This window comes from Saccostrea cucullata, unplaced genomic scaffold (genome assembly GCF_032062105.1).
Source record: "Saccostrea cucullata isolate Sc308-1 unplaced genomic scaffold, CSIRO_AGI_Scuc_v1 ctg43, whole genome shotgun sequence".
NCBI classification, from domain to species: Eukaryota; Metazoa; Mollusca; class Bivalvia; order Ostreida; family Ostreidae; genus Saccostrea; species Saccostrea cuccullata.
This window is the reverse complement of record NW_026934231.1, coordinates 558,105-581,792: the sequence shown is the minus strand read 5'-3', so window position 1 is coordinate 581,792 and position 23,688 is coordinate 558,105. Positions and strand designations below refer to the sequence as shown.

At 32.6% G+C, this 23,688-nt stretch overlaps 2 protein-coding genes and 2 non-coding genes across 4 annotated transcripts; 3 read left to right on the top strand and 1 right to left on the bottom strand.

Moving 5' to 3' along the window:
- Nucleotides 1-237: 237 nt before the first annotated feature.
- Nucleotides 238-11,802, bottom strand: LOC134240289 (uncharacterized protein C6orf163 homolog). The gene is made up of 4 exons (XM_062722394.1): nt 11,549-11,802; nt 8,420-8,622; nt 3,257-3,459; nt 238-2,231 (listed from the first exon to the last, which is right to left on the bottom strand). Exons 1-4 carry the CDS (start codon nt 11,682-11,684, stop codon nt 1,814-1,816), a joined length of 960 nt encoding a protein of 319 aa, XP_062578378.1. The 5' UTR covers nt 11,685-11,802; the 3' UTR covers nt 238-1,813.
- On the top strand, nt 6,403-22,586 carry LOC134240251 (peroxisome proliferator-activated receptor gamma coactivator 1-alpha-like). The gene is made up of 11 exons (XM_062722342.1): nt 6,403-6,567; nt 16,068-16,199; nt 16,330-16,392; nt 16,486-16,528; nt 16,772-17,875; nt 18,133-18,219; nt 18,422-18,548; nt 19,493-19,614; nt 19,667-19,673; nt 21,933-21,984; nt 22,214-22,586. The coding sequence occupies exons 2-11, from the start codon at nt 16,094-16,096 to the stop codon at nt 22,336-22,338; spliced, it is 1,836 nt and encodes a 611-aa protein (XP_062578326.1). The 5' UTR covers nt 6,403-6,567; nt 16,068-16,093; the 3' UTR covers nt 22,339-22,586.
- On the top strand, nt 17,982-18,063 carry LOC134240330 (small nucleolar RNA snR60/Z15/Z230/Z193/J17). Its single transcript, XR_009986408.1, has one exon. It is a non-coding gene; the product is annotated as a small nucleolar RNA snR60/Z15/Z230/Z193/J17 (small nucleolar RNA).
- Nucleotides 19,669-19,750, top strand: LOC134240331 (small nucleolar RNA snR60/Z15/Z230/Z193/J17). The gene has a single exon (XR_009986409.1). It is a non-coding gene; the product is annotated as a small nucleolar RNA snR60/Z15/Z230/Z193/J17 (small nucleolar RNA).
- Nucleotides 22,587-23,688: the final 1,102 nt, after the last annotated feature.

Genomic DNA, 23,688 nt, shown 5'->3' with positions numbered 1-23,688 from the left:
TCCAAAGTAGTATTGTTTTCATTTAAATCAAACATCCAACTGATGTGAAAAGGTGATCATCATTTGAAACTTTAGCATGCTTGATCAAACGAAGTGACATTCTGATATTGAATGATAGTAGTATAGTGGACACATTTTCAGGGGTCAATTGGCTGTCGCTCTCTGTTTTCAAAATGCATACATTTTCCAATGTTTCTTAGCTTGAGTTACCAAGTACTTGCATAAATCAACAATCTGTAAATATACATTATTTTATTGCTTTTAGTGTATATTGTACAAAAATAAAACAAGTGTATAAAAATAATAAATTTGTGACTGGATCGAGAGTTCCAAGGCAGAAATAAATAATCTGGTGACTCAACAATGCTCACACAATTTATTACGTACAAGTATGTTAACTGACCTAAGACTGTAAAATCACATGTTTCTAAGGGGTAAAATTTTCAAGGCTTGAGAAAAATTATTGATTTGTAGGGTTTTTTTATGGGTACTTGGAGAGGTGTTGAGGAGTTATGAATTTTTACATTTTGTGGTGGACACTGATTCACGGGTCTATTCAAACCTCAAAAACAGCTCCCCTTAAAAATTAATGATTTCACAGTTTACCATTACTTTAACTTCTTTAACTAAATTAGAAGCATGTACACCACTCACAATTAATCAATGTTAAAAACTGATTATAAACCAAAACATTTGAAAATGAATTCTTTTCTAGTTTACCTATTAATAAGAAACTTGTGGGTCACAATGCTCACCATACCCAATAATAAGAAACTTGTGGGTCACAATGCTCACCATACCCAATAATAAGAAACTTGTGGGTCACAATGCTCACCATACCCAATAATAAGAAACTTGTGGGTCACAATGCTCACCATACCTAATAATAAGAAACTTGTGGGCCATATTGCTCACCAGAATCACCTTATTCCTGCTGTTGTTCAGAATATTTTTAAAAAGACCCCCCCCCTCCATCCTTTTTCCCATGAAACTTTTGACTACTTAGTGTGATCATGATTTGAATAAGCGCTATTTGAAGATGCTTGCAAGTATCTTATTATGGTCTATAGTTGTTCTGGGAACTTCCCGAAGAAGATTTTTTAAAAAGAAATCTCTTTGTACTACTTTTTAAAATGAGTAAAACTTAAAAATAAAATGACTACATATATACATGTACTTTCACTTTGAGTGCCATATGTACAGAAAACGATACATACTATACTGTAACAGTATTTTTCAGTGAAATTTGGTGAAAAAAAGTGCACTGTTGAAAAAAAATTAAGTCCCAAAGTAGGTACCATAATTGTATATTATTTATCTATAATGGATATTGAGAGCCAGATACACCCTTCACTTTCAAGACTCAAAAGATACATGAGTATTTTTTTTAACACTAGCTTGCATAACAAATTGTTTAGATAGATTTATGGTAAAAATATTCTAATAATCCAATATATTGGTATTTTTGATAGTCAGCAACAAAATTAAAAGAAAATAAATGCAGGCACTTGCAGTCAACAACAGAAGTCCTTGAATATCCATGTTTCTACTGACAAATGTAAAACAAATGTAAAAAATAATACCGATAATTTGCAGTAAATTCTTTAAAGAGGTCAAGAACCCTGCTTGATAGTTGATACATCTTTACATACAGGAATGTTCAATGTCAAAATATCTCAGGAAATGTATAAGAAACAATATAAAGTCGGAATTTTACAGCTAGGACTTCATGTAATGAAATATTCATACACTCAGTAAGTAGGTCACTTAGAAAGAAGATTCAGTGGTTTCTCTTCTGAAATAAATTCAGCTCTTACACAATTGTAGGCACCCGTCCAATCTCGTCAATGTATATAGGTCGTACCATGTACCCCACCTGGCCTTTAATGGAGTCTGGCAGTCTATCGATGAAATCTTGGAAATCCGTTTTCGTATCATGAAGTACCTCCTCCACGTTTTTCTTGGCCTTTTCTATACAGATTACCTGGAGATTCAGTTTGTCTATTATGTCCAGTTTTCCTTTGATTTCCTCTTTAAGTCTGGCATTAATCTGCTCGTACTCCTTCTTTAATTTCTCCAGCTGTTGGGCGGCCACCTTTTTCTGGGCCACCTCCATTTCCGCCACTGCCTTCTCCCTCTCTTTCTCCTTTCTCTCCTCCAGCTCTTTTAATGCCTTTTTCTTCTCTTCTGCAGCTATCTGGACCGCTTTCTCAAATTTTTCCTGTGCTGCCCTACAAAGAGTTAAAGGAGGATTTTCTTAAACACTGCTAACCTTTCTTAATTTTTTAATTTGTTTGTTTATTTAATAATCTTTCAAAGAATTCTGTATTGAAAAAAGAGGGAATGATAATCAGCTAGACAAGTCATGGACAAGGGGACATAACTTCTAAAATGCTCAATAACTGCATACACTGTCTGGGCATGTACATAAATTGACATATTTAAGAAATGAATTTAATTTTTGAAGATTCATGAGGTTATGAACTACGACGCTTCACGCCACCATATTTCATGAAGCGCGTTAGCGCTTCATGATAAATATGCCGGCGTGAAGCATTGTAGTTCATATAACTCATGAATCTTCAAAAAATTAAATTCATTTCTTATATTTACATTATTTTTCTGATGACTTGCCATAAATTTACGCCATTCAACTGTCATTTTTAAAACAAAACAGGGTGCACTATATCTTTTGACTTTTTGACGTCAAGAGCGGTATTATGACGTAACAATGGAGATATTCATGCGTATTCGTGATACATACCTAATGTAGTTCATGAGAAAATATACTGCATTTTATTTTGTAAAGAATCATAGGGGAAATTTATTGGAAATGTAAATATTCAAAATTTAGGGCAATCATTGGGTATCCAGTGGTTGGCGTGATCATGAATTAGTATCATATTCAGTTTTGATTAATTATTCATGAATAAGTGCGTTGTTGTCTGCACCAAAGTTGCTGAGTTACTTTTTTTTTTACAATCATCAATTTAAAAAATCTGAATTTCTTTTTAGAGTTTCCTTATTTTTTCATTGATTTCATTTTTTCAGTAATTTAAAAAAAAATTATTGCAAAACATCAAAGTCAGTACATTATAAAGAAATCTGATGAAATTAGGATGACCTAAAACAACAAATATCTTGTAGAAATTTTCACATATTTGAAACTCACGTTACAAAACTAATTTACATCTATTTCAACCGTAAAATCCACCAGAAATCAATTTTACAACAGCTTTTAATTATCACTACGTACTTGGCCACTTTTTTAACCTCCTCCTCTGCTATCTTCTTCTCCTCCTCGCGAGCTTTTATCACCGCCTCTACCAGCTCCTGGTGACAGCGAGCCTCAGTTTTCTTCACTGCTTCCTTTAGTCGTTCCTCAGCCTCAGCTCTTTCCTGCTTGACTTGTTCAATCGCTAATTTCTGCATCGCCATCTCCACCCTAAGAGCCTCTTCCTATTGGCAAAAATAAATTAAAGGCATTAATTTATAATAAACTACAACACACGTAATACATATGTACGTACATGTACCAGCTTAATTTATCATAAGCAGTAAACTGTTTTGGTTAAATGAAAACTGATATGTGTTTACACTTTATTAACAATTCACCCTACTCCTAAATCAACCTTTCATTATAGATCAGTTAAAAAATGGTGTTCTGTTGGTACTCGAATAACATGACAAACAATTGAACATGCAATGCTTGATTTGCTTTAGCGAAAGGATTTTTTATGCATTACTTTGTTGTTCCAGACTATTTATGAAATATGATTGACATGCAATTATTACCTCTCAAAGTATATATATTATATAGACTAATTCTAGACTAAATTAATAATAGTTTGCCTCAACTGCTCTTTGAAGTCTCAGCAGCAACCTACATAACAAGGATTAAAATTTTTAAAGTAAATTCTTACTGCAGGTACATATTAATGGTTTTGTTTTTTAGATTTTTTTTTACCCTCTCTAAGTTAGTTTGACATGTGAAATTATTCATGCACTGATTAAAGTCCAGTAGGTACCTAACATCATCAAGTACACGTGAAACTTCAGTGTATAGAGTTAAATTATCATAGCTTACACTGTATACCTCACGTAATAAAAACATCAAGACTGTAGTACATGTACATACAGTAACATGGCCTGTATGATACTTGGTGGAAAATTCCAGGTGGAAAAATTTAGCAAGGTCATCTCATTGCAAGCCTATGCAATCTCATAATGATACAATGAACGGTAAAAACAGATAAAAAGGAGATGAAATAGTGAAGCATTGAAAATTTTAAATTCAAATAAGTTCAAAACTATGACTTGAAGACAAAGGACTTAGCAGTGTTGTTCTTTTTTTTACTTAAGATTGTCTGTCTGTCTGTTTCTCTTCATGTCTGTCTGCAACTTTCATGCAGAGAGCTTGCATTTATAAATATATATATTTACATTTCCAATGTCTTTGTCTGAGATAAAATTAAAAATTGTGAATGTACTTTTACTACAATCTACTGGTTCATCCATATGGGCAGGGACCTATATATGGGCGGTTAAAAAAAATCATGTGTTGGGCGGGACAAACAGAGACAGAAGCGGGCTTTGCGGAATCAAGAGCATATAAATATGAGAAATACCATAAATCTGGAAATTTTTACGTCAATTTTATTTTGCGAATTCGGGTCAAAATGCTCTTGATTAATTTTTATGTTTCAAAATTTTGCGAATGACCACTGCTTTGTTTACATTTTCTTATTTGTAATTTATTTCTAAGAAAAATATTTTTGCGAATGCAATGAACTCACAAATTTGTTAAAAAGAACTATATGCGGTATATTGCATATGTTTGCCCCCACAAAAGTCAAATTTTGAAAACTTCCTGAAATGTGCTGAATTCAATAAATTGTACAAGAAATATAAGTTAACAGAAAATATTATAGTTCCAGAGCAGTGTATTCACAATTTCTGTTTTTATGACGTCACAAACTAGTCCGATTTTATATCCTTTTTCAGAAAGAGGACAAAATGGACAAAATTTCAACAATTTAAGCTTTAGAATTTATAGAGCGCATGTGTGTTCAGGAACAATATTGACATATTTCATTGATATTATCATTCTACACATTATATCAAAATATTAATCCTGAACACACATGCGCTCGGTGACTTTTATTTAAAATATCGACGAAATATGTACATTTTTCTGCAAAATTCATAAAAAACTGAAATTTACGTCATTTTTGTGACGTCATTACGTACATATGACGTCATTACTTATGAAATTATTCAGTGCTTTGAAGCCAGCATATACTCCCCTGTTTAAGGACTTAATTAAATATTACTCCATCAAAGTTTGATTTTGGGGGGCAAATGTTGGTTAATACCGCATATAGTTCTTTATCTACAGCAAAAATTTCCAGATTTACGGTAACTGTCAGAATTTTTTTTTGTTCCATGATGATCGATTGATTGGTTTGCATGATAATTTTATGCATAAATGCCTTCAACATTTATGCAAATTATTATGCAAGCCAATCCATTCATCACATCATGAAACCAAAAAATTAGACAGATATTCCTTTGAAAAAGTATATACAGTCACCTTATCATTTTTGAATAACATAGTACGTACATACTTATGGAAAGAATGTAAGACATGATAATTTCACTAAGGTCATGTGGACAAGTTCAAGGTCATACAAATTGGAAGTAAATACAAAATCATATATATTTTAAAAATTTGACACTTGTACGAGAACAATATGTGACACAGATATGTACAATAGTTGAAATAGACTTTGCATCATGATTTGCAAAAAAACATAATAATTTCAAATGTCCTGTATTAAATGTACATATGTATCACTGCCAATGTATATAATTTACCTATTTTTGAATTTATTTTTGCAGTATACATTAACACTTTTCTATATCCTATTGCAAAAAAGGTGGACTTTGAACACAAATTAAACTTAAACTTAGGTTAGTTCCGATGTTCTAAATAGATAAACAAAGTTTTCTGGCCACAATTATAAATATTAAACTATGCCAGTCTAGGCAGCTGGATATCAACTCCTCGAAGATAAGAGAAAATGTCAGGTTGCATAAGAATTTAATTACATTGAAAAAGTTTTACTCTGCTATATAGAGGTGAAAAAGACAAGTCCTGTCAAAGTTTATAAAAAAATTTTCAAGTTTAATTAAATTAAATGACTCTCTTTCACTGATAGGTTTCACAGTTTTAGTGAACTATATTCAAATGCTTCTGTTTTCTTCATGCTTTTCTTTCTGGAACACTCCTAGGTTTGTTTAATTACTGCATAATCAGATGATAGTTGACAAAGTTTACTGATAAAAGCTTCCTCTGATAAAATAGGACCACACACATATTATCACTGAACCTTTTCAGTACAGTGACTGATGTGATTAATGGCCCACATGGACTACAAGAGAATGACATGAACTACAGACAGACACACTGACAATGATCATCAGCGCAGCAGCTGGACATCTCTACAAACAGGGCCTGTGGATTATGCAATATGATTTAAAGAGAATCACCAAACTTTCTGCAGGGTAAATATTAACTTATCTAGGTAACTACAGATTTAAACTTGATTGTCGTGATAATGGCTACCCTGTTGTTTAAAATATTTCAAAGGCAGGACAAGATTGCGTACAAGTATAATGACGTTTGAATATCCAGGCCATTATAAAAATATTGCTGAACAAAAAGTTCATAAAAATTAAAATAGATATGGATCCATTTTAAAAGAAGAAGGATGCTCTGGGTTCCTCCCTTTAAAAGTGGGGGTTGAGGAAGCAATGCTAGAATAACCAGGAGAAAAATAATTCTCCTTAGAGGCAGGAAAATTCTGTGGCCTGTTGGGCTAAAGCACAACCCTACTAATAACAACTGAACCCATCAAATAAAGCTGTCCTAAACAAAACTACTCAATGGCCAATAGATTGTACAGGGTCCTTTCTTATTCTTGAATATGGTGCTGTGACTATAGCTACATGTAGCTAATTTGAACAAGTTTTTTCCATATACGGGCAGGGGAACTCTTTAATTTTGTTTCAATTCTTGTTATCTCCATGCATGATCAAATTTTCATCTTTTACAAACTTAAATGCTAACAAATAAAAGACATTTTATTGTTTATATTTTTAACTGTATAAATATTTATGTTAAGTAGGTTTAACCAGTGCATGTTTCATTGAAAGAGAAACTCCTCTATACACTGTCTTGTTAATTAAAGCACTGTTAAAGTATATTGATAAACAACCATGGTTATAATAATTACAAAACAACATACCATATATTTTTTAGTGGAAATTTTAGCGAGATGCAAATTTAGCAATTTGTCCTTAAAAATAGGTATTTTATTTTTAGCGATATGTAATTTTAGCGATTTTAAAGAGTTATCTTAAGAAGCTATTGCAAATAAAGCTCAATTAATTTTTAGCGATATTCAATTTTAGCGATCTTGAAACCCTCGCTAATAATGCCAAAATTAAATCCTCCCTAAAATTTCTGCTTATATAGTATCATTCAGTGTGTGTAAATATTAGAGTATTATATTTACCAGTCCAGTCCAATACGAAAATTCGTAATATTACGAAAAAAAGTAAGATTACGAGAAAGCGTAATATTACAAGTTATCGTAATATAAAACTTATATTACAATTTTTCGTAATGTAGTAAAATTACGAATATGTGTAATATAGCAGATTGTAGAGACTATATTACGAGTTTTCGTAATCCAAGACAAATTCAAGCATTGCAAGAAATTGAGTGGCGGATAGTAAAGTATGACGTTTACTATGAGATGTCACGGGCGATAACTTGTACGACTCTTACTGAGATTTGAATTCGGTGTGTTTCAATAAGAATTGCACGAAAAGTTGTATTATGAGACGAGGGTGTGATTTTTAGGGTAGACTTCGGAAGAAAAGTAGGGAGTTCGGGTGATATAGACCAATGCGACATGCATAAGCGAATATTGAAATTTACTGGAAAATTGGTCTTATCCTTGGGAAAATTCCTATAAAAGAATGAAAAAAGAAATTGTCCACTCACCCATCGCTGGCGGTACTTTCTTCTTGAATTTCCATGCTTTCTGATAGGCGTAACTGACCAAACTGACCGCGTGCTATCAGTAGCCGTGGAATCTGATATATTACTGATGTCATACTTTGCTACCCACCACTCAATTTCTTGCAATGCTTAAATTTGTCTTGGATTACGAAAACTCGTAATATAGTCTCATACAATCTGCTATATTATGCGTATTCGTAATTTAACTACATTACGAAAAATTGTAATATAAGTTTTATATTACGATAACTTGTAATATTACAGTCTTTCGTAATCTTTCGTTTTTTCGTAATATTACGAATTTTCGTATTGGACTGGACTGTTTACCTTCAGTGCCTTTTCATGTTGTCTGTTGATTTTTTTTACTGCTCTCTCTAGGTCTATTGAGGAGTCTTCTCTCGCCTTCAGCAGTGCTGCTGACTTTAGTTGCTCGGCTTCTGCCCACACTGCTTGTTCAGCATCCCTGATTGCCTTCTGTTTCTCTTGTTCATATTTTTCTTGTACTCTTTTTTCCAAATCCCGCCCAAGTCCTGTGTGAAAGGAAAGTAATAATTCATATGTGCTGTATACAGTAATAGCAAATTGATGATGAATGCAATATGAAAGAGACAGCAGTCTTTTAATACATGTAGATGAAATATGAAGTGCATTGATTAATATAACCACTTTACTTTTATTTACAAATTTGGGAAATTTTTGCCCTTATTTCTGCTCTCTTACACCTACAATCTAGCCCCATTTCAAATCCTCGACAACAATTGTGTTATGAAGATATAGTTAAAAATATCAGATGTTTTCCAGGCTTTTTAATATTTGGATATTTAATGTGCCAGGAAATCGTCAGAATGGCTCCATTACAAAACTGGAAATTGGCCATCAAAAGGTGGCATTGCCGATGGACTTTCGATACTTGCAAACCAAATAAAATGTCAAACTCACAAGTTATCAATAGAATCATACCATTAGTACTTACTAACATCATTTTTATGGTTCATTTTTAAAAAAAATACAATCTGATGAAATCATTTTATCATACTGCCAAGGTTTGTTTTCATTTCATGAATTTTAAAATCTTGCAAGACCTGCATCAGAATGTGTAGTGATAATCTCTTTTCATCGATATTGCAGTGTTTTCCCTTTATTTCAAAGTAAAGGGTTGAAGATAAATTGTTACAGGCAACTAAAGATTGATATTTATGAACAGAATCTCTGTCAACCTTACAACAATTTTTGATTTGTATTAGCGACATTTTTATCAAATTAAGGGGGCTGGCGGGTAGTGGCCATTTTTAGGCTATATTTATCTCCTTTAGATGAAGAGCTCCATATGAAGATATAGAAAATGATCAAATTTTAAAACTAAAATTTTTGAAATTTTTCTTGCCAAATGATAGTTGACAGCTTAAGATATCATATCTAAAAAATTAAGTTAAATCTGGTGGTTAATTTGTGGTTAATTTGTTGACCCCCCAGCCTCCTTAATTGAAATGGTAAAAATGGACAGAAAGGGAAAGTAACCTTGGTGTTTTACATTCGAATACGGAATTAGAACACGTTTTTTTAAAATTTATAATAAGCAGATGTTTTAAATAGTAGAAAAATCCCGAGGTTTACGAATGTGTTTTTGCATTCTGTCGATTATAATCAATTGTCCTAATGAGCGCGTTTGGATTATTTTTAGTCTGAAATGTGTATTGCAGAGGCCCCAAGGGGAAAATTCAAGCATAGGGTCTTAGAAGAATCATTACTTGACAGATCCGAGGCGGTGAGTCAGTAAAATAAGGAAAAAATAATGAAAACAGAGGTTGAAGCGAGGAAGGGGTCCAAAATAGCGTCCTCACTTGTGTAGTTTTATCATTACCGTATATGATTTTTAAAATAAATATAATGATTACTAGCTGCAGATCTGTAGCGTTATGGTTTTATATATTTGTCTTTGACCATAACGCTACAGATCCCGTAGTGCAAAAAAGGTGCAATTTACGGCGCAATATTTTTTGCGCTCTTTTGGGGAGAATTTCTCCACTTTGAAGCATCGTTCAATCAACTACCTTTCAACCCCTAATTCTAGACACATTATTTAACTGGTAGACAGACTACTCGGCCCAACGACACCTCGGCCCGTGCTGGTTGACACCTCAGCCCTGACAGGTCGGCTCAATATCATTGACACCTCGGCCCATACCAAAGACTGCTCGGCCCGTTAGGAATAAAATTATATATTTAGTTTGTTTAAATTAGTTTAAATTTATCTGGTTCTTTCTATGCCACGGTAATGTAAATTTGTACTATGAATATTTAATCACTATACTTATACTATAAATATACGATAATTTCAATATTTCAGTATTTTCTAACAAACCACAGCACAACATCAAATTACAATCCGTTGATTGGGAGGTACATGTAATAGGTCTACACAGAAGTTTATGCCCTGGTCCGCAAGATTTATTGATTTGTTTATTTTTGATATATATATTTTACTGTTTAATCGTGAAAACTCATATTTTTTTTTCAAATCAATTCAATAAAATATTAACAATGTAACAATTAACAATTATGGCTTCTCGTAATTAACTCCTCATAGTCACCACCCCCTATGTCTTCTTGAAAACTTGTTTAGTGATTAGCACTTATAATCAAGTTACTATAAATGGATTGTCTTTCTTTAATTACCGTCAATTTGCTTTCTTGGAAGATTGCAAATGTATCAAATTAATTTTCTTTTGCATTTCAAAGATATATAACAGCATAAATAATAAATATATTTAAATAAAATATTATATTTCTGTTTGGGCTGAGGTGTCTTTTACGTGAGCCGAGGTGTCTGCAAATTTGGGCCGAGCCGTGGGAGCCGAGGTGTCAATGGGCCGAGGTATCGTTGGGCCGAGGTGTCGTTGGGCCGAGCAGTCTGACATTCATTTAACTAATCTGTATATTTTATCCATCTCCCAACCCTTTATAGTCGTCTCTACAAGTGATAAACTCGCTTGATTAAAATTATTTGTTAGATTACTGAAAATTCACTTCCAGCGAGTTTATTGCCTGTAGAGAAAACTATAAATGGTTGGGAAGTGGATAAACTATACATATTGGCTACAGAATGTGTCTAGAATTAGGGAGTGAAAGGTAGTTGATTGACCAATGTTAGAAAGTTGAGAGATTCTCCCCAAAAGAGCGCAAAAAATATTGCGCCGTAAATTACACCTTTTTTGCACTACGGGATCTGTAGCGTTATGGTCAAAGACAAATATATAAAACCATAACGCTACAGATCTGCAGCTAAATGATTACACGCTGGGAGCAAGCCCCTGTGCTTGCAATCAAATCAAAAGGAGCAAAAATAAATCAGGGACGAAATATTTACTGCATTCTGAAAATACCTCTTTAAATAGTTAGAAACGTTTGTCTCTTAGTATTTCTTAAAAAAGGTAAAGAAATGTCAATATCCTGAACCTATAATCTTTCGATGAGTGTTTCCTTGGATAAAGACTGGTCTTGTTTCCTCGTATCGTCTAGGAATTCCTTTATATCGTACTAAACTGTTCGTTGAGGACAAAGCTGGTAAGCTTAGAGAAACGGGATCAGTCATTGTCAATAATTTAAAAACACAAATAAAGGCACTAAATTCGAAAAATTCTCAATACCATCTCGATATCTAAAATTTGGTGCCTTGGAACTCCTACGGATGTTATTACGCTGCATAAAACAGAAACAGAAATAAATGAAAGATCTTTATTGTTTCAACTTTTAGGGTATAAAATGTATCAAGAATTTAGCAAATATTTATAATAACACTATGAAATATGTCAATACCGCGTGACAAATATTTTGAGGACTATTGTTTTTTTGCGTATGAATATATATTAGCGTCCCATGTTGCTACTGGAGAGATCACGAAATTTGCGAGACTGCACGAGATCATTGACGTCATTTTCTCGGGAACTTGTGTGAACGGTAGGTGAGTAGGTGAAAGAAAAGAGTCGAAGAATAATAATGACATAGGCCTATATTATAGATAGAAAATATCTATAACGTGATGTGGTAACTTTTTAATTAGTTATTATTACTGATGGTAATTTGTTTAATTGTACATTTGACGTCAGTTACGTTAACCATTCAGAACATTGTATGTTTCATTCAACCACGTGGAAAGAAATATGAAATGATGTTATTTAATTGTCTTGTCATTCTAATATAACACTCCAAAATGAAGTAGTTATAGGTATATATTTAATATTTAATGCTGTGATAAATCATAATTCATTTATAAAATGTCAAAAAGATGCCCCACACAACGTGACACGAGGTCCACGTGGTGGCCTCGCCCATTGTTTTAAGTGGAAACATGCTAAGTCTGTTTATGAGCAGAATAATAGAAGTTTTATTCATGGTCCACGTGGTGGCCTCGTCCATTGTTTTAAGATTTAGGGCCCTAAGTATAAGAAAGTTATAAAAACAAAAGATGATCTTATAAATTGAACCGTAAAGTTAAACTCTTATCAGCTTATATGGGCCTAATGCATAATGATCAATGATATTCTTTTAAAAATCAAGGAATCTATATAATTTTCATTGGTAGAGAATGCACTAATTTATGTACCCCCATTTGAAGAAATCCAATAGTTTGTCTTTTTTAGGTGTATTTAATAGAAATTTTGTATATAGTCTTAGTGCAAGGAAGCTTTCATTTAAGTTTTTTAGTTTTGGATTTTGGAAATTGTATCTGTTTTAGATGAAGCATCGCAGCTTTGAAAGAACATTTTTGATACAATTAAAATATTGTTGGTACAATACGTTTGGAAGCTTATTTTTTTTTCAATTTCAGTTTGTTTCTAGTTTTGGATGGGTTTCCGGTGAAATTGTATTATTTTGAAGTTGTTATTTATTTTCAAATCCTATAGCAGTCTTTTTCTAAAATAACTTTTTTGTTATGTTATTTATTCCTAAACAAAGAAGTAACTCATTTGAGTTAATGCTTAAAAAGTAGAATGCCTATTAGTTTTGCAAAAAAACATTAATATTTTGAGTTTGCTGCTGATTTAAGATGATTTAAGGCTAACAAAATTGTAAATATATGTACTTCTTTTAATAGACTGAAACAAACTTAATATCTCCAGAGGAGATATGATGATATTAAGAAAATAACATGATATTTTTCAAGGAAAATAATCCCATTTCATTAACATTTCAGCAATTACCATGGTGCCAACATTGAGACTAATTTTCCTAAAATCTTTGGATATTACTGTACAATCTCTATGTCTTACAATTTTTGTGCAAAGCTGTAGATTTTTGTGCAAGAGTTTTAAAGTTAGGTGGGTTAAGGATGAAATAATTGAAATAAGGCCATCCTTAAAAAAATGTTTGTTTGGAATTGCTGCCTGCACACCCAGGAGAAAAATTTATTATATTTTTATTTTTTTACAAATTAAAGCTTATTAATAGAAATATATAACAGTTTCACATTTGGTTAATATCATTTTTGTCTAAAATATACACCAGGGCTCTCACACCACTTTTTGTGGGGCCAAAATTTTATCGTCATTTAAAAGTTGATAACCAAAATTCATTTTTAAAAATCCTCAAATTTTGCTTTTCTAGCATTTTATCATCAATTTAACTCTGGTTTTGAATAAACAGTTAGGTAAATAGAACAAACATGGGTACGTAGGCTATTTATGAAAGTAAATTAGCTTTGTCATAACTATTTTTGAGTGTTGATATTGCGGTTATATGTCTTCATTTCTGAGTGACAGTCGCTATAACACAACAATTTCCTCGATCACATGGGAACTTTGCTTACCAATACAATTATATTTGTTTCTAGGTGCAGCTTACTAATGTTTAAATGAAATGTCTATTTTTAAAACCAAAATGTTTTATGTCGAAACTACATGACAAGATACTCTGCACTCACAGTTAGTACATATTTTTGTAAAAACAAAAACCTGGTTCCCAGAACCAGTTTACGAATGCATTTGGAGCAAACTATTAAAATAGTAGTACAGTTTCACTTTCATTTGCAAGTTTGTTTCATTTGGGGTTTTTTTTGCGATTAAGTTTCATGGACTTTTATTTTCTAATTAAAATTTTGCTATTGAAATTGGGAAATTTACACCTTTCTTTTAAAAAAAGGTACCTTTTTTGCATTTGTATATCTTCAGATTTATAACACAGAATGGTACTCAAGTATCAATCTTTCTTGATGTTCGATTTGCTTATCTATTAAAAGTCAAATTTCATGTTTTTTCTTTATTTTTAAAATCTTTCTAAAACAATTTCTTTACAAATCTTTTTAAAACAGTTTCATTAGTGTATTTCATAGCATTTCTCTTTGAAATTTAGCCCTTCACAAAATTTCTTAAGAATAGTTTGTTTCTGGAAAAACAGGTTGCTTGTATGTTCAATTTTCGCCATGAATCAGTTTTAACATTAGGTTTCAAAGACTTGTTATACTGACAGACAACATTTTTCCTTTTGTATTTGGGAATAAACATTTCTGACCCATGTAATTTTTTATCTGGGAACGGAACGATCATTTTTAATTTCTCAACATGACGAACGTATCCTACCAAGTTCAAAGGGCAATCTATTACAATAGCTCTTTCCAGGTATCGATTCCATTTAATTTTTTATTCACCTTTTATTTTTATGAAATGCATAAATGTTCTGGTCTTCAACGCTTGAATGTTTTCACATCCACTGATCCAACTTGGTCTGACATTTTGGCGGCTTTCATTATCTATATCATAAATACTATGAAGAAAGCATTTTATTGACCTGTGTTGTTAAATTTATGTGAGCTCAAACCCAACTTTAAAAAGCTATTTCGAAGAACGAACTAACTTGTAAAAAGCGATGTCGGACGTATATTTGCAACATTTTGCCATAAAATTTTATAATTTCAAAGGAATTCATAAAACTAATTTTATAAGTTATACTTTGTTGGACTTCAATGTGTTAAATGTTAAAGATAGATTACTTTTCCTGTCATGAACCATCTACCAGTACTTAATAACCCAAGCACAGCATGAATAAAGCTATTCAGATGCCAGTAGGTTTGCAATAATGAGTAGTAAAGTATCAATAACAGGAATAAGTTACTGAAGAAAAGCATAATCAGGGGAAGATAACCCAAAATGTTGACATTTAATAACTGAAACAAATTATTTCAAAAATAACTTGTTTCCATGATGCCCTTGACTGATTAGTTTAAAACTTTTAATATACATGGTAAAAAAATTCGCCGATTTTGAATTGGCATAAAGTTTTCACATGCCTGAATCCAAGCATGGCTGCTAGATTCAACTACCTAATCGGACAGGACATTGTATCTTGCAATTTCTAATTCAAACTGGTATAACTGATTTGTCAGTATATTTTGTCACTAAACACATTACTGCGGAGAGTCATGCCATCAACTTCTCTTATACAAAATTTACCGCGTTCGACAGCCATGTTGGATTTCTGATACATATATTCAACATCACATTGACGCTTTTAAATGAAAACTGTTTGATCAATCAAGCGTTTACATGATTCTTTTCTGTTTTCTATAATACTCAAACGTTCAGACAGCTAAATCCGGATATATAGGACGAAAAAAAAATTACGATCCATATCAGCTGAAAAAATTTCTTCGGACCACAGAGAATTACCTGAGTCGGCCGGCAACGCCAAACAAAGCTAACTTTATTTTTGGCCTGATCAGCAGTGTCCCCAAGGTGTATATCAATAGCTAAATCTGTCAGGAAGAGTTAGTGTTAATTTCCAGACATACATTATGAAACACTATCATGAGATTCTGACTGTGAAAGTGTTAGTCCAAGCTGTCTGAATCTCAGATGAGAATAGGTTGAACCAGTCATCAAACAAATCATTCCAAAGTGTGACCCCAGAGATAGGAAACTTAAGTCAAATGCATTTTGATAATTTTTATTGAAAAATTCATATGCTGTCCATGTCTTTTTAGATAATTGACAACAGTTCACCTTCAAGATGGATCGAGATCCAGACATAACCTCTGTTGTGTCATTGGCAGAGTTTGAGGAGTTTAACCCGGCAGAATTACCACTTAATTTTGATATGCCTGACCTAACACCTTGTAAGTATATAGGGATGTTCACAGAGGATAATTTTTATCTTGATGTCCTTTTTTAAAAAAAAAAATAGTGCATTGATTCCTCTTTAGTCTCTCAGTCATGTTTGTATAAATTTTTAATTATCTCTTTTAGATAATGATTCAGTTGGTATAGAAGCTGCTGATGTGGGAAGCCTACTAGAACAGTTTGAAGAAGGTTTTAACCATACCATTTTATAAATCTATTTTCCCATTATTCACATCTTCTCCAGTTTGTTCAACTTTTATGTATGTTTTATCCTCATTTCAGCATCAAATTCTTTATCTGGATTTGAAGATCTCAAAATGAGCAAGTAAGTTAAAATTCTTTTAAGAATTATTAATTTTAACATAGTCCTAGCAATATTGAAGCATTCAAATACTGCATTCAAGGTCAATAATTATAAAGCCAGTTATAGCTAAGTTTAAAATTTCACCCCAAAACAGCAGGCAAAAGGTGAGCATTGTGGCCCATGGGCCTTGAGTAAACAAGTTTAACGATTTCATTAAATTGACATTCATGCATTTGATTTAAAGGAAAAAATTTGTATTTGTAGTGAAACAAAAACCATTGAAAAATTAGCAGTGTCAATAATCCCAGAGAAATGTAATAGCAAAGATGCGCTGCACAAGATCAAAGCTTTAAATAAAAGGAAGTCGGTAATTCTTTTGCCAATGGGGATGCCGTCAAAAAGGGGGCGTGGCCAGGCTATTGCATTAAAGCCTACCAGTACCACTCCCAGACTGCAACGAATACTACAGAAGTCGTCCGCAGAAGTGAGTCAATCTATACTGGAGTCCATGGAAAAGTATTCCCCAAAGAAACAGCCAGTATGTACTGCCTCTGACATTCTGGCAGAAGAGAAAACTTCAGTGAATAAAAATTACTACAGAGACATCTTGGATCATGACTACTGTCAGAATGTCCCCAGATTAGAGAGAAACAAAACGCAGTCAAACTTAAATTGTCATCCAGGTGATGTTCTGGACTTGGAAGATGGAGAGATCATAGACGAATTTGATGATGTGGAGAACGAAAAAGATAAAAACTTGACAAATTCCACATCAGATGGTTTCAAAAATAGACAAAATCTTGCCCTTGCTAAGGATAATGTCTCAAATAAACCAAGTGATTCACAACAGAAAGGACAGAAGTTTAGTGGCAGGAACTATAGAAAGAGAGACGAGAGTCCAGTTGGTAAGGAAGATGATAAATTCTTTGATAAAATTCCGTCCTACTACACAGCCTTGTCACTGAATGGCGTCAAACAGTCCAAATCTAAAAAGGAAAATATCGCTCCAAAAGAAGATAGCAATGGAGGGGGCATTACTATTCAGGACTTCTTTGAGCCAAATCCCATGCCTCAGGGAGACAGCTCAGTTTACAGTAGACTACCAGCTTATCATAGCTGTTTCACAAATAGTACTAAGTATGACAACAACGATGTCTCCTTGGAGAGCAAGTCAAGCAGTGGATACTCAAGTAGAAGCCGGTCTCCCTTTATGAACCATAGATCAAGTTCAAGGTCAGCCAGTAGAAATTCAAGTAGGTCAAGGTCAAGGGATCGTGACAGGAGAGGAAGAAGGAGGAGGAGAAGTGGTACTTATGATTCCATTGTATCCAGATCTCGATCCAGGTCATATGGATCTTCATACTCAAGGTACAGTTGACGCCTTTATTAACTTTTTTATTTCCGACTTAATTTGACATAAAAAGGAGTACTGGGTAATTTAATTTTTGGACTTTCAATTAACCTGATACTGACAGTGGAGTATGTGATGAGATCATAGTTCATCAGATTCATGTGAAGACTTTACAAATGTCTTTCGTTCCTAGCTGATACTCACTGCTCATTAAGATTACAAAAGAACTAAACTCAATGAAAATAAATAATATATGTATTTTTACCCATTGTAGGTCATCTCGTTCAAGATCTCGGTCATATTCCCGGTCAAGATCAAGGTCATACAGCTCAAGATCTAGGTCTTCATCTGTTTCCAGCAGGTGAGTTTAATTTTAGGGTTAATTAATGGAAATTGGGACATTTTAAAGTTTTCAGAGTTACATTATTTCATAAGAATCACCATTACTTTGAAAGAGGAAAAAATATACAGTGTATAGGAATAATTTTCTTGAAATATCAGAAAAAAAGGTGAGACTGTTTGATTTTTGTTACATTTAAATTTTTTTTTATTATATATGACAGGTCTAGAAGTCGGAGTAGAAGCTACAGTAGACATAGAGAATACAGAAGTAGAAGTCGAAGCTTGTCACATGAGAGACGTCTGGCAGAACGCCAGAAACGTAGAGAGGAAGAGAGGGCACAAAAAATGGTGAGACGGAAAAAATAATAAAATTAGAAAATCTATTTTAAAAAAGAACTTAAAGAATTCAAGATTTCTTTATATTAATATAATAAATTTTATAGTAGCTGTTTTTTTAACTATAACCCTCAGTCTATGCGAAAGTTAAAAATTTTTACAGGACAAAATGTCTGGTAAAAATAAAAATTTTACCAGACCAAACAATTTCTTACCAGACCAACATTTTTTTCCTTTAAATCCATACATCATTATGATACTGAGATTGAGAGGGTGGGTGGGATGGGGTTAATTCTCACTGTGAAATTTAAGCATAAATAAATTCAGAGTGAAATAGACAAGTTAACTATTTATAATTTTTCTTTGTAAAAGGTATCTATTAATACAATTGCATGCATTTTTTTTCATATTTGACTTATACAACATACACTGTATCAAAGATTTTCTTTATAAAATTTAATATGCACTTTCAGTGTATATTTATATTCATTATGGTTACTCAAGTTCAATGATCATTTAAAATAATTTCCCAACCGAATCTACGTATGACTGTATGAGCTATAAATCTTAGTCATTGACAGAGGAAATTCAAATTAGAATAAAAACAATCATGACAGGGTTGTAATACATAAAAATTAATCAGGTATTACTTCTAAATTGGTCAAATAAAGGATATTTGTGGGGAATTTGACCATGTGTACCTCTTAATTTAGATTTATTTGGCCTTAATTTTTATCGGACATTTGGTCCTGTATACTGAAATTTTTTACCTACCCGACCTAAATTTTACCGGTAAAAACCGACGGTCCGGTGACTTTCGCATAGACTGAACCCTCATAAATTTCTTTTATTTATTTGTTGAAAATCTTAATGATATATTGCTTGAGAAATTAAGTGACAATGAGAAGTTTGTTAAGTTCTCAAAACTCACTCAAATGATTATGTTTTCTATGCAGAAAGACAGAAGAATCATTTATGTGGGGAAAATTCCAAACAACTACTCTAAAAGACAGCTGAGGAAAAGATTTGAGTGTTTTGGAGAAATAGAAGAAGTTAGTGTCCATTTCAGGGAGTGTGGGTGAGTCAATTTTAGGTTTTACTGATTTTGCTCAAGTTGTTTCCATATGAAGCAGTGATGTATGTGATGAGATCATAGTTCAGCAGATTCATATGAAGACTTTACAAATGTCTTTCGTTCCTAGCTGATACTCACTGTTCATTTGATGGAGAACCACAATATTTGTCAATTTATTGATATCATGCATTTTCATGATCAACATTCAGGAAAATTAGCAAATCAGTGTTGATTTAGAGAAAGCTCAAATATGGAGCTCTGGATCTGCAACTTTTTGAAACAAGAGGCCCATGGGCCTTATAGGTCACCTGAGCATCATGCAACAACTTTACAATGATTGACATTGGTTCATGTTTTAAACTAGACACCATGACATTCACAATTTTGAAAAAGACATCATAAGTATACACTTAGCATGTTTGTTTGGTTACTTAACCACTTTGTGGAAATTGTTTCGACTAAAAAATATAAGAATAATCAATATGGTGCCACTACCATACCCTTGGTCCACACATTTCAAATTTTGGAAAAGGCACCCTGATTATCAAAAATATTTGATTAATACAAAGTAGAAGGTTTCAATTTAATTCATTTTCAGTATATAAAAAACATTTACATTTAAATGGGTGTGGAAATTCACAATTCAGGAAGAATGGCCCTTGCTCATCATAGCTATATAGGTAGTTCATCTGCTTAATCCCCAGGAGCAGAGAAAAAGATTTTCAAACAATTTTTGCATTTTCTCTATATAACCAATAGAACCCTGCCCTAAAAAGGTGGCTGACCCTGGGGCCATAAAATTCAAAAGGCATTCTATCATGACTATGTATTTTTGAGTTTATTTAATACCCAGGAACAGAGAAGAAGATTTTAAAAGAAATAATGTATTTTCTCTATATAATCAATAGAGCACCCTAACATTTGACCTTTGTTTTGGGGCCATAAAAATTCACAATTTTGTGAAGTTCTTCCTCATCATAACTATGCTTTGTTAATTTATTTAATACCCAGGAGTAGAAAGTTTTCAACAATTAATGTACTTTCACTATATGATCAGTGAAACCCTAACACCAGAACCCCTGACCCTGGGGCCATAAAAATTCACAATTTTGGAAGAGTCATTCTTCCTCATCATAACTATATCTTTTGTTAATTTATTTAATACTCAGGAGTAGAGAAGAAAATTTTCAAAGAATTAATGTACTTTCACTATATAATCAAGGTTGTAAATTCATTCACAATTTTGGAAGAAGCATTCTTGCTCATCATAACTATATACTTAGTTAATTTGTTGAATACCAAGCAGCAGAGAAGAAGATTTTCAAACAATTTCTGCATTTTCTCTATATAATCAATAGAGCCCCACCCTAACACCAGAACCCCTGACCCTGGGGCCATAAAATTCACAATTTAGGAAGAGGCATTCTTGCTCATCATAACTATATACTTGGTTAATTCTTTGAATAAAAGTTACTTCAAACAAATTTGCATTTTCTCTATTTAATCCATACCATAGCTACATGTAAACGACATTTTACAATTCTTTCTCATCGTAATTATGTCTTTATTAGTTTATTTAATACCCAAGCAGAGAGTAAGTTTTTAAAAAATTGTTAAATTTTATATAATAATTAATTAACACAATTGCAGCTATTAATAGTCTCTAAACTATATACTTAGTTAATTCAATGACTTTCCAATATGCTATATAATCGATGAGTGCCACCCTGTGTACCCGATATCTTCACAATTTTGGTACAACGCAGCGAATAACAGTTTGACTGCTTGATGTCCAGGAAATAAAACTTTTTATTGCACTAATTTTAGTGGTTTTGGCCCCACCCCAATCCCAAGGGACCATGAAATTCACAATTTTTGTTCCACACTTCACCCATAGATGCTTTGTGTAAAATTTGGTATTTATTTGAATGATTTTTTAACACACCAAAATGTACGATAAAACTACATGAACTAACATGCATGATAATGCAGGATATACAAATACACGTGGTAACATTATTTACGATATGTGGGAATAATTTTCAAAACCCAGAGAGCCCACGTTGTTTTGATTGATGAAACATTTGTAGCGTTGGCTATTAAAATAGCTTTTGTGAACAAACACAAAAATTATTGATTACATGTGATTTGAATTAAAGAAAGCGTGATAATTTAAAATTAATTGAATGCCAGTAACTATGGCTTTGCAATTACTGAAATGACCATGGACTGCACGAAAATCACCTATATAAAAAAGGTCTAATGCAAAAGAAACCAATTAATTTGTTATTTTTGCTCAATTTTCCAAATAAAACATGGAGATTACCTTTGTTTTGGTGGCAAAATTTTGTGAAGTGGAATATGCTGATTTAGGTACTGAATGTACAATTGGATTTGTTAACACCGTGAATATAGGGAATTTTTATTTTCTTTTCTAATCATCTCCTGAGGAATATTTTTTGAGGTTGTAAATTCATGATTAAGAGGTACCCTCAAAATCTAGGAAAATCAAACTTCATTGAAATACATCGATAATGATTCCTCAAGAAAAGACGTTTGCTCAGATGTAAGTCATTGAATAAAAAATGTGTTTTAATTACAGATGGGAAAAATGAGGTGATTGAAGAGTACTACCCCCTTGTTAGGAAGAGTGATCCTTTGGACTTTGATTCACTTCTACAACAAGCAAGGAAGTTAGCCGAAGAAAAGAAGAAAAAAGCTTTATGATACCAGAGTCGCAACTCATCAGGAAACCATGTCTTTCATTTATGCAAACAGTAAATCAACAAGTTAATAGGACTTATTGTGTTCAGAATAAGAATTTTCATGTTTTGGTGTTAAACACTTTGTCTCAAAGACATCTTCAATGTTTATGAATCTGGTATTGTAAATGTGTGGCTTAGGTCTTGTATAGATACAATCTGGCGAAATGATCAACAAATTTTCTTGTAATGAAGAGATTTTTGTCTGGTACATGTATTCACTTGTTTGCTCAGATAACAAATTTTCTGAATGAAGAGGATTTAGTTGGTAGATTCTCCTTCAGTATATAACTTGGCACACAAGTAGACTACACTAAGATACATAATTCTGTTTATCGGTTTTTGATTTTGATTAACGGTGTTGCCGTGGTTACTAAAAATAGAAATTTCTGTGAAATTCTTTCAAAATGCTACTCCTCCTACAGTTTTGGTCTGATTTCAGTTTCGTAGATTTATTTTGGTTGAGTCTGTTATTTTTTGACTTGTGGAATAAAGGGGGAAATTTTTGTCAGTAGACATTATTTGGTAAGAGTGGGAAGTACATGTACATATCACTTGTTTGCATCAGATAACAAATTTTCTGGTAATGAAGAGGATTTAGTTGGTAGATTCATTTTGGTTGAGTCCGTTATTTTTTGACTTATGGAATAGAGGGGGAAATTTTTGTCAGTTGACATTATTTGGTAAGAGTGGGAAATAAATGTACATATCATTTGTTTTGCATTAGGTTAAGAATATTGTTGCTTGTATCTTTTTATTCCTTTACACTGCTAAGTTTTCAAGATGCAAGGTGGCTGAGGAGTCGCCCATTTGCAAATTGTCTTCTTTAAACAGCAAACCGTTTAAGACATTCAAGTATTTAATGATCTTCAAAGTTTGGTCTTGTTCAGAATAGTGCTAAATTCTTGACACTTTCAAATTGTTTAAATTGATTTTTTTAAAAAGTGTCATTACTAAAGTTTTATGTGTCGCTTAAAGTTTGAAACTGTACATCCCCACTTTTAGAAACTTACTGATTTTAAATAGTGCTTGCTTCCAATTTTGTGATGCAAATCATTATTAAGTGTCAGATTTAAGTATTTGAGATCAATAATGGTTTTCTGTAAAACTTAACACTTGCATGGTCTGTAACAAAATATGCATTTTCAAAATATCATGTATATGACATTTAACCTAAACATTATTCAGTTGTTTTATTCAGTTGTATGCTACTGCGAATAGTGACAAATACAGTTTTCATTCATACATGTAGGTTAGTGCTAGATTGTGGTCTTGGTACTATCAACATGGTTGTAAAAATTCATCAAAGATGGAT